This window comes from Brachyhypopomus gauderio, chromosome 1 (genome assembly GCF_052324685.1).
Source record: "Brachyhypopomus gauderio isolate BG-103 chromosome 1, BGAUD_0.2, whole genome shotgun sequence".
Taxonomy (NCBI): Eukaryota; Metazoa; Chordata; class Actinopteri; order Gymnotiformes; family Hypopomidae; genus Brachyhypopomus; species Brachyhypopomus gauderio.
In genome coordinates this window covers 29,499,695-29,516,325 of record NC_135211.1, presented here as the reverse complement: position 1 = coordinate 29,516,325, position 16,631 = coordinate 29,499,695, and the positions used below count along the sequence as shown (strand labels likewise).

The 16,631-nt window shown below is 45.9% G+C and overlaps 2 protein-coding genes across 2 annotated transcripts in view; one reads left to right on the top strand and one right to left on the bottom strand.

The window, feature by feature from the left end:
* Positions 1–16,631, bottom strand: part of rnf123 (ring finger protein 123) — a 77,803-nt gene that overhangs the window by 43,051 nt on the left and 18,121 nt on the right. The gene's annotated exons all lie outside the window — the stretch shown is intronic.
* amigo3 (adhesion molecule with Ig-like domain 3) lies at positions 613–4,498 on the top strand. The gene is made up of 2 exons (XM_077007966.1): positions 613–3,586; positions 4,048–4,498. Exon 1 carries the CDS (start codon positions 1,789–1,791, stop codon positions 3,265–3,267), a length of 1,479 nt encoding a protein of 492 aa, XP_076864081.1. The 5' UTR covers positions 613–1,788; the 3' UTR covers positions 3,268–3,586; positions 4,048–4,498.

The window sequence follows — 16,631 nt, the reverse complement described above, 5'->3', positions numbered from 1 at the left end:
TTATGTCTGGGTAATTAAGGTTGACTCCCACCACTAACAAAGCCAATGAGACATCATACCCAGGCAGAAGAAGCCTGCCAGAAATAAACACGAAAAAGAATAAGAAACAGACAGAATATAAGGAAGGAAAAATACAGGCTTAGGTAAGTACTTCCCTATTAGAATCCCCAGAATCAGCCAATCAGAGCTGGGGGGAAAAAAAACCTTCATTTGTCCCTCCTCTCTAACTCTGAAACTGTAAGGGCAATGAAAGAGAGGCTGAGAGAGAGAAAGAGAGGGAGGGAGAGAGAGATAGAGGAGAGGGAGAGACAGAGACAGGCAGAGAGAGAGAGGAGAGGCAGAGAGAGATAGAGGAGAGGCAGAGAGGGAAAGAGGAGAGAGGGACAGAGAGAGAGAGAGGGAGAGAGGAGGGAGGGAGAGAAAGATAGAGAAGAGGGAGAGAGGAGAAAGGGACAGAGAGAGGCAGAGAGAGAGGAGAGAGAGGGACAGAGAGAGGTAGAGAGAGAGAGGGACAGAGAGAGGTAGAGATAGTGTAGAGGGAGGGAGAAGAGAGAGGGAGGGAGGGAGAGAGAGAGAGAGAGAGAGAGAGAGGGGAGAGGGAGGGAGGGAGAGAGAGAGCAAGCGCATGGTGTACACACAGGCAGTGAATGAGAAAGGCAGAGAGCGGGTGGGAGAGATCGAGAAGCAGGAAGAAAACAGCAGAGGGAGAAAATGCCTCGTGCTCAACAACAGAGACGCAACAAACAAATTTACTGAAGTTAGGAGAAGCTCCACATGCTGAAATGAGTCCGAGGGCTCAACAGCTTCTCCTGATGCCACGTGGATTACGAGAAAACGCAGGCACAAGCAGACAAACGGTGAAACCTTCCACCACCACCACCACTGGAAGCGAAGACAACAATGATTGATTTGATTTCTGAAATAAAGGGATGCACGTTGCTCGCCTCCGAAAACGAAACGGCCCCGTATGGGAGAAACTGATTCACTTTTCCGTTGGGTAAGGCACACGGATCGCTCCTCTGGTCAGGGGTTTCTTTGAACTGCCACGAGTACGATGCCTGTCTTGACTGCTCATCTGAGCGCATGTCTTTATGCTAACTGAAGCGGACAGAATGCTGACTTCACTGATGATCTTCACCGATGCAGCAGCCAACCAAGTCTTGATTTAAAGCGGCAAACGTCACGGCTACGGGACAACGTGGACTTTTAAGAGAGGAGAAGGCAGGATGGTGATGGACACTTCAGGTACAGGACAGGGGCGACGGCTTTCCCTCGGGTGACTAATGAAAGCACTCTGCCCTCTGGGAACTTTCTGTGCCACTATCTGAATTGGACTAGCACTTACAACCTACAATGTCCTGCTGAAACAGGCAAAAGTATCTGTGGAGGATCCACTGGGATGTTTGGAGTAACCTCAGACATAATCTAGGTGAGAAATACTTCCTAAGTTAATTTTCTTTCATTTAATTAAGTCTTTAATTTGAAATAAATAGCAAACAAAGAGCAAAGCCACTTCTAAGTGATGAAACACAACCGCTCCACAGCTCCGCATTTTCCTTTGGTTGTAATATACAGCACTGCTGACCCGGGATTTTCAGTCCGCATCCTTTCATATCTCTGCCCGTCTCTGGTAAACAAACACTGCAGACGCGGTACCAGACCCGAGCGCTTGCTACGGCAAACTTCTCGGCCCGTGGAGGAGGCGGCCGTTTGGAAGCGGCACCGGCACCTCCGGCCCCGCGGCACTCTGGCTGCCCCGCGAGGCTCGGGCAGCGTACCGACGGCACCATGCCTGGCGCTCGGGGCGTGGCCGCCCCTCTGATGGTGAGCTCTCTGCTGCTGCACCTGGCCGGGGCCGGCCTGCCCGCCGGCTGCCTGCGAGTGTCCGACATCCTCAGCTGCAGCGACCTGGGGCTGGAGCAGGCGCCCACGTGGCTGCCCGTCACCACCGCCACCTTGGACTTCAACCACAACCGCCTGGTCCGGCTGGAGGAGGACAGCTTCGCGGGCCTGCCCAACCTGGTCACGCTGCGTGTGGCCCATAACCGGCTGAGCTCCCTCGCCCCGGGGGCCTTCCGCAACATGAGCGGCTTGCGGCACCTGGACCTTTCCTCCAACCACCTGTACAAGGTGGACAACCACTACTTCCAAGAGCTTGTGGGCATGGAGGAGCTTCTCCTCTTCAACAACCACATCGCCAGAGTGGAGAGCAACGCGCTGATCGGCCTGCGTGGCCTGCGCAAGGCCTACCTCAGTCACAACCGCCTGACCGACTTCCCCTTCTTCTCCATCCAGGAGCACAACCACCCTTTTCTGGTCACGCTGGACCTGAGCTCCAACCGCATCCTGAAGCTGCCCCTGGAGGACATTTCGGCTCTGCCCCCCTCCGTGCAGGGCGGCCTGTTCCTGCACAACAACAGCCTGATCTGCGAGTGTGCGATGTACGGCTTGTTCCGAACGTGGGAGCAGAAAGGCTTTGTCTCGGTGTGTGACTACCGGGCGGATCACACCTGCCTGCTCTACGGGGAACCTCGCGCCGCGGTGCAGTTCCTACAGCACTCCCGCTTCTTCGAGAACTGCACCGTAAAGGCACTAAGCCTGATTGGGGAGACGGTGAGCAGTTTGCAAGTGTACACCGGAGACTCTGTGCTACTGGAATGTCCGAGCTCACTGAAGGGACACCAACTCACCTACCAGTGGGTGTCCCCTCACCAGGAATATATCGTCCCACCGGGCAACAGCAATGCAATGCGTATGTACGGAAACGGGAGTCTGGAGATCGCCGCGGCTCGAGTGGAAGACTCCGGCGTGTACTGGTGCATGGTCCAAGACCACAGGCAGTCTCGCAACCAGACTCACGAGGTGAACGTGACGGTGGTAGACCGCCACCACGAGGTGGAGCCCTTCAACACGGGATTCACCACTCTCCTGGGCTGCGTGGTCAGCCTGGTGCTGGTGCTGGTGTACCTTTACCTGACGCCCTGCCGCTGCTGGTGCCGCAAACCACCGCCCCCACCGCCCGCCACGCCCAGCCCCGCCTACGAGTGCAGTGGGCAGCCTTCCATCCTGGTGCCCACGCCGCCCGCCACCACGGAGGGGCCCGGCCGCAAGGTCAGTAACAGCAAGCATGTGGTCTTTCTGGAACCCATCAAGGAGGCGCAGAACGGGAGGCTGAGGGAGGCGGCCATGTCTGACCACGCCAGGCCGCATGCTCCCCGAGGAGACTCCGCCTCGTTTTTCTCAGACTCCACCTCCATCGTGCCATGACACATGCGCTAGTCCTCACCCCCCCGACCCCTCACTCCAGTAAAGCAGCGGGGCCCGTCGGCGGGATGGTCTGCTAATTGCACTGCCTCTCAGGACAGAACAGGGGTGCGCGCGTGCCTGTGTGTGTGTGTGTGTGTGTGTGTGTGTGTGTGTGTGTGTGTGTGTGTGTGTGTGTGTGTGTGTGTGTGTGTGTGTGTGCGTGCGTGCAGGGGGCTCTTTACCGACATCACTTGTCACGACAGGGAGCAGAGAAGGAAACAGCAGAAGGGATTCAAGGAAGCAGAGAGTAGAAGGCAGAACAAGAAATGGCCAAATAGAGGTAAGAATGCAGCTGAGCCCAAGTGCTGCCTAGACCAGACGGGGCTTAAGGCTTGAATGAGCTTCGCGTGGTACAGAGGAAGTAATGCATGAAGCTTGGGATGCAAATGCCGAATGCTGGGGGCAGACACGCCCTCATCACACTGCTTGAGTCTTGAAGGAATGATAGCTGTACAGTAGATGCCTTGTTTAGAGCTTATAAGCCACTGCCTTGAACTGTGTAAGCCGTAATTCCACTAAGATAGCACAATTATTAGATCACGTGGGAAGTGATAGTTATGCAGATGATTTTTTTATTATTAAACAAGAAGTTTAAATCTGAAATTCATTTTTTTTCTCCTCTTCCAAATCTGATTTTATACTTGTGTGCACACCTCTTGGGCATTTTGTGAAGTGAGAGAGGTTGAGGAAATGGCTAAAAAGGAACATTTACATCGTACAAAAGTGAGCACTATTTGGCAGGAATTACCTGGACCTGGCAAACAGTGAAGAACTCTGGGGTGGCCCCACTTCAGGATAGGCTGAGCTCTTAAACCTGTTACCAGTGCTCAACCAAGTAGCTGCTCCCGCCGATATCTGGACGGATACAGGGACTGAAGGGCCAGGGAGAGAAAATCTCGCCTTTGCCGATAAGACCGCAGCTAGGCTGAGAGGACTCTGTGAGGTAGTTTCTGCACAGAAATACATTCCTCCTTTTTACATTCCACCTTTCTTTTTCACACAATCCTCTTCCCTCATGTTTTTCAATGTTTTAGTTTATTTTTTTAACTGATCCCCTCTTCACCGTCTCCTAATAAATCCTTCTGCTTCGACTCCTGAGGTAAATGTCTTCCTTGTCATTGCCAGTGACACAAACTGAAGACGTGTGTGTGTGTGTGTGTGTGTGTGTGTGTGTGTGTGTGTGTGTGTGTGTGTGTGTATACCTGTCGGCATTGTTTGTAAAACACCGTAATGTAGAATATCGGTGTCTGAGTGACTGGGTGAGACAGAGGGCAGGGGTATAATGGAGAGGTTATCCTTGCTAACAAGTGCCTCAAAGTGACGTAAAAGCACAGAGGTGTAATAAAGTGAGAAATATGGCCACAGCATACATAGCTGGGCTTAAGTAGGGATCTGTCTGTTAAAGACTTCATACTGAAAATACAGTACAGCGTTGCCACAGAACGAACCAGCGTTGATAGTGAATGTCAGTTCACCAGCAACACATCTCCAAGGGCAGCAATAACACCGTGTCAGTGGAAAGGAAAAATTTTAATCACACAGATCTCTGACTCAGGAACACGAGACGGCATACAGATTGAAAGCTGCATACAGAGGGGCAGTTTTAATCTGGGGCGTTTACCCTAGTGCCCAAGCTGCCCTCGCCCCGCAAACGAACTGCACACTAAATCCTCCTCTTCTGTGTTTTAGATTAAAATGCACCAACCTCATCACTATCCATCACCATTATAACCATCAAAATCACTACCGCCATCACAATCTCACCATGCTATGTGTTTAACAGTTCCATTCAAACACAGTGTTGTGTTACATCTTCCCTGCCGTTGGCTCAAATGTGTTTTGTTGTCGTGGACCATGCGTGCCTAGAGCATCATTTTAAAAACACTGAGGTTTGCAACATTTGCATCTGTACGTGCTGTTGACTTCCCAAGCACCTAGCTACAGTTTCCGCAGTGGTGATCATGGCCACCATGCATGTTGGGGTCCAGTGTGCTGAAAATGTGTGTGTGTGTGTGTGTGTGTGTGTGTGTGCGCCTGCCGGTGCATTATTCATCACTGTGGGTCAATACTGTCACGGCAGTCAGCAACACGGGCCACAGCAGGAGGGCAGAGGAGCAACTTTAAATAGGCTGTTAATTCAACCCCAGCGTTTGGGGTGGAATTCTCCATTTGACCAACTATCAAGAGAAGGTGCATGTGTCCCAGGACTGGGAAGGTCTGTTCCTCTACCAATTAACCATGGGAGGCTTATTAGCTGTAGAAAGACAGCCCTGCTGGCCGGACATGAGCCACTCTGATTCATTTGCGTAACGTCTGCACATTGGATTGCCATCTGTGTGTGTGTGTGTGTGTCTGGGAAGAGGCAGCTTTGAGAGCCCAGGAGGAAAGGAATGGGCACATACATGCACAGATATACACACACACACACACACACACACACACAAACCAGATTTGGTCACTGCATCACATGCCATGATATCAACCTCAATTACAGATTAACCTTATCATATATGCGCTCTGCTGCACTACAGAACACACACACACACACACACACACACACACACACACACACACACACACACACACACACACACACACACACGGCACAGTCATTGTTAGATTTGTTGTTTTAGCAATGGGAATTATCATATTTAATTATTTCTCATTCTTTTTGTTGGAATACAAACAGAAAAGAACAGGAAATTTGTGTGCAGTATTAAAAACATCTTCTGTAGGCTGCAGTGAGCAAATGTTTAGGGTCACCTCCCTTACAGTCGAGCAATAGCGGGACAAGACTAAAGACTAAAACTACGGAGGAATTAGTGCCAAGGGAGGTCACGCCACACATTTCTTTTTTTTACACGTTTCCTGTATTTTCTGTTAGCATCTTAATAAAGAGACTGAGAAATAACTAGACCTGGTCATTATACCACTGCTAACAAAAAAACAAATGTAATGACGGCATATGATGTTTGCATAGAGGTATAATAAGGCAGATGCTCATCTGCAAAGTGTTTTATAGGAGAAACTGAAGTGCTTCATCTCAGACTGCAGGACCACTCACAAATAAGAGGAGTCAGTCCAGGTGCTACAACCTGTACGAACCTCTTGGTTGGATTAGTTGAGAAACATCTTTTGAACAATTGAACGGACTTGCATTGACACTTGCAATACAATGACGTTTTGATATTGCAACTGATCAGTTCTTCCTTCTCTAATCTCCATTTTTTCACAATTTAACTGAAACACTTCAGAATCCTCCAGGATGATGGGGAGACTGAAGCCCTTTGTAAAGATCCTCCACTAATCTCCAACACACAAAAACATCAGAGACGTGCAAGTCAACGCTCGGTTATTAACACAGCCAGTACAATAACTGCTAAAGAAGGACCAGCTGTCATCACCCATTCCTCCTTGTGCTTTACTGCAGGACTCGTCCACTGTATTACTTGCAAGTTAAAAATGGCTGAACACCTTCTGGCCATCAGAATTAAGGGGTTTGTCATTTTCCTTATGCTAATGGACACTGCAATTATGCAATTAAAGACAGATCTGTTTACATTACCAGCTGTTGCTATGGCAGCAATGAAATGCGGAAATAATTGATCTACACCCTTGGAACTTTCACACTCCTTGAACTGAATTTTATGATTTAGAAATTTTATGATCTGCTTTTTCATATATGAAGTGGTTCCTGTAAATTCAGAAGCTAGTACAGCTGGTGAAGGAGCTCTGTCCAAAACATTTACAAGTTTGAACTTCTCTATTTCATACATGCATCATGTATGTGTCTAAATACATGTACACACACACACACACACACACACACACACACACACACACACACACACACACACACACACACACACACACACACACACACACACACACACACACACCCCTCCCTCCCTACACAGGGGTTATGCCCTAATAAAAATACAGTTTCCCAGGCAGCGATCTGAATGATCCTCACATATGGGTGTTCCCTGCAATCCAGACGGATATGACTGCATGATGGGAAAGTCACCCATATCACTCCAAGCGAAAGACTTTTACACATGCACAGAGAAACGCCATCAAAGGCAAGTGCTCACAGTCGAGAGATTATCGCATTTAGCTTTTAGTCACAGCATTCAGACAGTTTGCACCAGAAGGCACCACATCTGTTAGATCTCTTACCAAACCATTGGCTTCCACTACACTGACATAAATGCAGTTTAACCAAAAGGACTTTCCCCGGCATTCTTATTGACAAATGACAAATTTTAACGGATAAAAACGTCATAAGCTGATGATGAAATGGAAATCATCTGAAGCAAAGTCCACTTCTCAAAGAAGTTCCATTTCAATCCTCGAATATTTCAGAAAGCTTCCCACTGTTAAGATGCCCCACTGGAGAAACCCAACAAGGTTTGCCTAACAGTCTGTGACCATGAATCAAATGGGTGGATGTGTAATTGATTTGCTTGTGTTTATTGGCTCTTAGTGTGTAATGAGATGGAAAAATTGCTCAAGAAAGCAAAGAAAGAAAATTATGTCAACTTAATTAACTCCTTAAACCGAAATCTACTTCGGTAGAGGGTCAAGCTACACAACCACAAGAAATAATGTGCCATCCACACCAAGGCCTGCAGTCCAATCCAAGTCAAATACAGTTATCACCGTTTAAACAGAACGCAGTGACACCCAAAATCTGCCTGCTGGCTCCCCAGTTTAGTTGTCATACATGCAACAAGTAAAACCTGATGCAATGTTGCCATCTGGGTCTGCAAAAAAGAAAGAAAGAAGCAAAAGCAGCTCCAAGGGCAGGCGAGGATCTGCCCAGCAGATGAAGCAGCCCGTAAACACATCGTACAGGTGCTGCAACTGTGCATCCAAGCGGCCAGCAGGCAGAGCTCAGATAAACAACCTTCCCCAGCACCATGCGTTTTCTGCTCCTCCACGCCATCCTCGAGAAGCAATGCATCTTACGCCATCTGTAGCCTTCCAATTACTGGCAAACGCGTCAGATTTACAGGCCAAATTTAGGGATTCATCGATCAGGAGTATTTATACCCGTTCTGATGATCTCAAAGGCTGATGCAGGCACGCAGGTTTAGAGCAGACAGTGACCCCTACAAATAACTTCCAGGCGGATTCGACTGTAAACAGCGCAGAAGATAAATCACGCGCCATGCTTCTAGTTTCGCCTTCGACGTTGATGTATAAGGGAAAGGCCGTGATGGTCTGATGGTCAGACCAACTGAAAACCTGAAATCTACAGAGCGTTTTTCTGGCTGGTCATGTTGCAGACAAGGGACCAGGCGATAGCTGTAAATTAAATCATGAAACTTGAATGAAGGTGTTTTGGCAAGAGCGTGACACAGCAGAAATGTCTGCGCGAGCGCTCTAATGCATCTGCGGGAGAAGCCAGCACGTCCAGAGAGGACGCAATCCATAAAGAGTGAGTTTAGCCTGTTAAGTATTCATCAAATCCTTCTCTATGTAACCTCGTTCTTCTTCAAAACCACCATCCATCCATGGACTGGATAAAGGTAAAAGGTGTAATCTGGGTAAATTAGCCTGCATGAAGGAAAAGTCCATAAATGATCACATAGATGAATCACAGTTTGCTAAGAATAAAACAGAGAACATCTAGCTAAACATGACCAGTGTGAATCGAGCCCCCCTCCCCACAACCAATTAGAGCTGTGGCTCTACAACCAACACCCATCATTTACGCCTGCACACTGCACTCCCCACACAGTGCCTCACACACACCCTCACACAAGTGTGACTGCTATAATACGTCTTCTCCATCTTTAAACATCTTGTTCCTGCTACTCATATTGCATGTTCGCTAAGTACAGGCTTCCAATACAGAACTGACTTGAGGCACAAAGCGCTTTTCAACATGCTGTTCGAGCCTCAGTGTTTTTCTCTCCTAAACATCTGTATGCAAGTGTTTGCGCGTGTGTGTGCATATGTATCTTGGTGCCCCCTAAGATGCAGCCTAACGGGATGTAAAGATTAGAAGCTAAACGTCTGAATCAGTTTAAGTTAATTAGTTGGCATTGGCACTGAACGCTGAGCACAAACGAAATGACCTCAGTATTGAGAAGCAATAGAGCATAATAGAGCCTCTTATTGCGATGGGGCTCTAACTGTATTTCTCAGGAAAAAAATAGCATTGAGAAAACGACAGCACATTCCTAAGGTTCTAAGTTATAAGCTGTTTCTGTAGAATACACAATAAATCTCTGCGGTGACAAAGCCGAGCGGACTGGACTGACAGAGCCAGATGAAACTGTGCCAGGCGGGCCTACGGTGCTGAAGACAGCGAGACTCGGGCCAACGGCACAGCTCAGAACAGAAAAAGGTCTCAGAGAGTGAGCCAATACTGACAGCAAAAAACATGAGAGCTAAGATATTGGGGATTTGTGTAAGTAAGTGTGTGTGTGTGTGTGTGTGTGTGTGTGTGTGTGTGTGTGTGTTTCAAAATCATTTAAGTCAAATTAGGGATAAAATACACAGGGATAGGATGGAGTCTTGACGTTATGCAGCAGTCTTTATCAGCGTGACTCTGGGAATGATGGCCTCAGATCTGATCTACTCGTTTCACTCTTACCGTTTTCACCCTCTTCCACGAGGTTTGTCAGAGACAGTAAGATAGCTGGGTAAAAGCTCACATGGGTAAGCATTTCAGAGGATGGTGTCAACTGTGCGTGCAAACGCCACACAATGCTACCACTTACCTTGCATAATGGCTGGCGCAGATGTCCATCCAAAGCAGTAGGAGGCTGTGTGAATAACTCCAGCTAACATGCCCTGGCCGATCTGTAATGCATGAAAGCACCACGCTAACGGAACATCCTGTGGTTGTTGACCTAAGGCCACTCCACGCTGCTACTCTGGATCTGGCTCTAAAGGGAAGGGGGTGATTTGGTGTAATTTGATCGTTCCAATGTTTTAGACTTTCAGTGTGACTGATGTTTGACTGTGTCCACAGCTTACAAATGTTCAGTTTCACCAAATTGGTCTATTTTCATTTTGCTATTTTTTTTTTTTACATCCAAGCACAAATTTGTTCTGCTCTGCGCAGTCCACTCCATTTTCAAGTGCACTACTTCGTCTGGTTTCTGAACAGGCAGCACTAAACCAGCTTCCACTGATTGGAGGCTGCAGCCACCTACAGAGCAGAACCCAACCGAGCAGGAAACAGCTGCTGACTGCACCAAACACCGGCGTGACGCTCCCTGCACTCTGATCATGAAGAGCATACACACTCGCCACAACCATTGTGAACACGGCACCATTACTGCTAGTGCAGTGGCGTGACCGTGGGTGAGCTGGTAAGATGTTTACCAGGCGCAGCAGGACGGTCGCCATGTTAGTTCTTTTCTTCTTCTGTTCGTGGGTCAGTGTCAGTGCTTTGGTTGAAAAAGGTCCACTACCAAAAACATACAGGCAACAGCAGTCAGATGAGAAAGAAACTCAGCAGTGAGGAAGGGCTGCAGATGGCTAACACTAACAAGGGACAAGATGAGCTATGAAACTACACACCTGCAAGATGTTTCCAGTAAAGTGACCGGCGAGTATTTTTTGCACCAGTCGAGGAAATGGTTGAGCCAAACGTTATTTTAGGTAAGAACATCATATCAGTGTGGTTAGTGTAGGCTAGAACAGAGAGATTAAGATTTTTACATCCGATCGTCATGAGTAATGCATGCATCTCAAGTCTAAAATGAACATCACGGTCATGTTCTGTACACAGCTGAATTAACTACTCTGTCAACAGCTTCAGGTCTGATGACTGTAGGTTTTGAGGTTTGATATGATCTTGTTAGTTAATGAAATGTGTTTTTTAAAAACAAAAGAACAAATGGAAAGAAGTGTGTGCAAATTAAGGCATACAACGTTAAACTATGACCAAGACAGCAAGGAAAAAAAATCTACAAGAGCCTTACATGTGCAATTACAAAGATTTGATTATCCCAGTTTTTTGCGCTATATTTAAATCAGTATACACTTTTCATAGAATTTCATAGCCATTTCATAGAATGCCCAAATTATTATTTGTTCCATCAAAAGTGGATAAACTATGCAAAAATGACACCTCATGGCAGATCACTTATTTCTGACATTTCATTAATCTTCACTGGATTTCAAGGGCAACAAATTATTTTGCTCCTCATCTTTTTCTCATAGATCAAAGAATTCAAGATGGCAGACGCCAAAAAATAAAAACTGAATTTAAAACATCCTTTATTTCATATTTCAAGGTTAGTACTCTTAATTTTTTTTTACACTTGCACTTCCCATTACTCCACATTTCCTTTTTACTACCAACACTAGAAGTAAACACTTCTTTATGCATTTTACACATTTTTACACATTGTGTAAAGCAAATGAAGATGGTAAGATTCTGATTGTGCCTACCACAACACTTCTCTATCACCTAAAAGGACAGACACTTCACTACCGGTAACATGGAAAGAGCAAAGCTGTCACTCTTACCAAGTGACAGAGCCAGTCAGATGGTTACAGATACTAATTTGCAAGTGTGCAATAGTACAAATTGTTAAGCGCTTGAGAGTGGCAAAATGGCTTCCCTTTGCAGTAAATAAGGACAAGAAACAATTTCTACAGTAAGTGCACGAGGACAGGTTATATTGTGCAGACAATAACCAGTTCACATAATAAGGACACCAGGACACAGGTGCAAGTGAAGATAACCGGCAAATGATCATGTGCATTTTGTGATAAGTCTCTCTCTCTCTCTCTCTCTCTCTCTCTGTCTCTCTCTCTCTCTCTCTCTCTCTCTGTGTTTTTCCCCCCTCTCTCCTCTCTAGATGCGAAAGTTCTCTCACAAAGTCTGCAACCATGCTGTGGCCTCTAACGTATGGACGACGTTTTCCCCGTCACAGTGACACCTGCAGCCGGCGCCGCGGACCGTCCTTGGGCCCTACCTGAGTAGGAGGGAGGTGGGACAGAGAAGCTTCCGCCAAAGAACAAAACAGAGATTTCCCTTAACAAGCTCCGCCAATCCCGCCTTCCCTCCCCCTAAAACGCAGCAGATGGAATGGATCCGACCCACGCTTTGTGTGCTGGCAATATCACAAGCCATTTGGGAGGTGCTGCGTGATAAGGTGCTGCTGGCTTTGCTGGCTGGAAGTGTAGTTCATAACCCCCACCATCCCCCCATCCTGAATGCAACGAAGAATGAAACAAATGCAGATTTTGCTCGTAAGGAATGACGATCTCGTAGACACATAATTAGTGTTCCTATAAACAGAAGTGCAAGTGTCTGAAGTGAATCATAAATATGGCCGTAAATATGAGGGATATATTTTAAAAGCGTAAATTAATAAACCCAAAACCTACTTTGTCCACGTTCACCAGTTTCAGTATTCAGTTATTTTTGTGAATTCAGTTTTTTTCTTCTCACCACACTTTTCATTTGGAGGAAACAAACAAAAACATTCAACATAAAGTCTGAATTAAGACTCGCAGCATATATCAAAGCCCGCTGGTCCTTGTGCCAGAAATATCTGCATGCTGTTGTCACTGAATGTATCAAACACCCTTCCACATAATCAAGATGATTAGCTGGACGAGAGGAGAGACAGCAAGGGACAATAGCAGGAGACGCCACCCAGTCCCACACGGTTCTGGTCAGAGGCCCCCGGAGGCCACAGGACATAACTTAAAGGTGATGTATTTGCCAAAACTGGGGATCAATCTCTGAAACAGCATCCAGCGCACTGTACATCGATAATGTTCTTCAGTTCTCCAAGCAGCCCCAGGAACAGCTCATGACTCAACACTCGGGCGGTGTTACACTCACGCGACTAAAGCAAAGGATTAGTAATGGCAAAAATCTAAACGACTTCAATTTCCTTTTCCAAGCTGAAGAAGGCTGCAATGGACTAACTCAGAACTACTAAATAAATCACAAAGGCAAATCATTGCATGAAGGTGAAAATTTAAGCAACTGGTTATTACAGTAAACAGACCATTACCAAGTGTCATCTTTCTGTGGTACACTTAAAAAAAAGCAGAATGTCAAGAACAATGTCCTTTTCAATAATTACATTTATTCATGAATCATAAAATCCAGGTAAAAAGATACATGACCTTTGAAAACAAACCACCTAATGTTAAGTAATTAAGCTAGCCAGGGAAGCTTAGCCAGTTAATGCTACTTCATAAACAAACCAAAACTGCCCATATGTAAAACATGCAGTAAAACAAACATTTTTAACCTCAACCTAAAGAGCTAAAATTGAACTAGTACCTTGAACATCTGGACCAACACAGTACAGCCAAAACGTTTTGCCATTTTCTCACATGGCATTGCAGGACTTGTTAAACATTTTGATGTACTCATCTGCTGTTTTTACGAACATGAAAATTAAATAAGACTACATAATTTCTCAGTTTTATACTGGCATTTTGATAGCCACTGCTAAGGATAGTCAGATACATGCCCACATTCCAGATGTGTTAAAAATAAAAAATTGATAAAAGGTGTAAATACACATTGTGGATGGTGACGATAAGCAAAACACATGATCGTCCGTGTACCATGTTTCCTGACCCCACCTATCCGACCCCACCTACGTGACCCCACCTATCCGACCTCCTCCCACAAGATCCTCCTCTGTTTAGTGTGCTCCACATCGGCTTTCCTCCCTGGCTTCTGAAGAACATTGTGAAAACCAATGAGGTGCTCTTGCTTACTCCTTCAAAGTGAGTGATTTTCCGAGTGTACAGACGGATCAATAGAGCGACTGAATTAACTTCGAGATGAGTCACCTGTCTAATATTTATTGCCTCCTTCAATAAACTGTGAAGACCCATTTAAGAAGAGGTAGCAGTTATTTCTCCACTACCTCATCTTTACATAAAAACAGGGAGACCAAATTTGATGAACACTAAAAAATGTACTAGAAGAGAGTGAAAAATGTGCTGATCCATTTAAATAAAAAAAGTCTCAATATATGTTCATGTACAGAGATATTTACATTAGTGACCTTGCAGGTTAATGTAAAACACGCATGATTTCACTGGTGGTGTGCTACAAAAATAATAAAGGTCATGTTCCCTCAACATATTGTATTAAAATAATAATAAGAGTATGTAATCTATAGTATTTAAATATGCTGTAACTGATAAGATGCCCTTTGAGTCACCCTGTGTAAAGATTTTCCAAATTAAAATGTTCTTGCTGTGCAGTTCACCTTGCAATCAAAAATCATTTCCATGAGCACTTCAAATGTGATCAGTGTTTTAGAACAGAAGTATTCTAATCCCAGTCCTCATAGTCCAGGCCGTTCAGGATTTCCACCCTCCCTTTATCTAGGAGTCAGGTGTGAAACAAAATGGCCAACCAGTTACACTAATCATTAAACTGAGTACAAGGGAGAATGAAATCCAGGACTGGATTTGGATTTGAAGCGCAGGTTTGCAGTAGGTCTGCTTTACACTGGAGATGGGAGGCAATTACTGTGAAATCCACTACTAATGAATGAGTGCAGGACAGCAGAAGCTCTTTGGCTCGCCATGACCATGAAATGTTTCGTGCTTTAAAGCTGCGTCAAAAATATGTTGTTCAGTAGCGTGAGCATGATCTCAGATGGCAAATGAAAGCTCTTATTTATTTTGTTCTCCATCGTGACACACTGTAGCATACAGAGACGAGGCCAACAGACAAAGATACATTAATAATAATGTCCCATAATGCACAATCATATTTAACCTTCCTGTTGCAAAGCTGGACTGGTTCTGTGCCCTGGTCTCATAACTCTACTGCAAAGCGATGATCTCATGAATATCGTCACTCCCATTTGTCTCTTAAGCAGTGTTAGGGTGAGAAGTCATAATGATGTAATTTTCTTCAGTAGCAAAGAAAAATAGCTGTTTTTACAAACTGGTAATAATTTACGATTTCTACGTCCATCCCTGCACTGCTTGCGGGAAACTCCACGCTTTTAACAAATTCATGTGCAGAAACGGCAAGCAGTTTGTCTAGCGTTTGCTCTTTAGACTTTAAATTTGTATAAGCCTCCTCAGATCCGTGCTATCCACAGCTTGGGGCAGCGTCACTACAGTCAACAAAGCAATCACGACGAGAGGAAGCAATTCTAATAACAACCACAACATGTATCAGCAGTGTTTCAACAAGACAAATACCGCTAACATTTCCGATTAAAATGTAATTAAACAAAAAATCTTGTAAGGGAAAAGGGCAAACCACTGAGTGTTGTGGGCCAGCCCACTCTGGGTGGAGGTGGTGGAGTATGGGGAAGCCATGGAATCCCTCCACCCATCCACTCAAGCTGCTAAACCAATTACACTGTGTCAATCTAATTAGGACAGCACCACAAACACCATCCGTTGCTTTTTAGCCAGCAGTAATGGAGGCAAATCGGCTAAACAGTTTTTTCTTCTTCTTCTATGAGACATCTGCGCGGGGAGTGTGTCTGAGAGGGTCTGTTCATCTTTCATGCAGGCTAGAACTTTAACTACACAAGACGTGGTGGTGGGCCGGCGTGCTTTAATCCTGACACTCACTCAGTCTGCGAAAGCTCCATTAAAGTTCAGGATCTGCATTCTCCTCTCACTGCCAAGCCAGCCCATTTGCCCGAGAGGTGGCAATCAATGTCTCCTTCATTAAGCCCAGCAAGGCCTCGGAAAAAGCTTCAGGGCTGTTGTCCTTCGTCTTATTTTGAGAAGAGCCATTTAGGCAGAAAGGACAAATTTGTATCCCAACAATGTAAACCTTAACAATCTTGTGTTAAACCAAGCCACATGAGCATTCTTACAATTTTACTTTTACATTTTCGAATATGTCGTAAACCTAAAATGAAAATTAAATACACACAAGTTAAGCCGCCTACTAGTAGACAAACCATAAAGCACAAGCAAGCACTGATGTGAACAGTGGATGGAGCCTGTGCTTGTTCTGGTGGCACCAGCTGCCGTGAGGCACATGTCTGACACCCCTGTTAATGGTGGGTGAGGGAGGTGTTGGTGCTCCACGTCTTCCTGTTCCCCCCTGGCACGGTGAGGAACCAGGCTAATTAAAATGTTGGACAGAAGCACACTTCTGGCAGCGCTTTCTCGAGCCACTGGACAGCCTCCATCTATTGTGTGGTTAGCGTGGAGGTGACACATGAAGAAAACTGGCGCAGGGACATAGTGTGTCGGAGTTTTGTCTTGCTAGTCATGGCTGTTCGGTGGTTAAAGGATGAGACACCTGCGCCAATGGAGGGGCCCAACAACCCAACCCAAACGCTACAGGAAAATCTTCTCTTACTTACTACAAATTGCTCTCCCTTCTA

What these genes read in the sequence shown, in the direction of transcription:
- amigo3 (XM_077007966.1), top strand. Translation starts at nt 1,789, where the DNA reads ATGCCTGGCGCTCGGGGCGTGGCCGCCCCTCTGATGGTGAGCTCTCTG.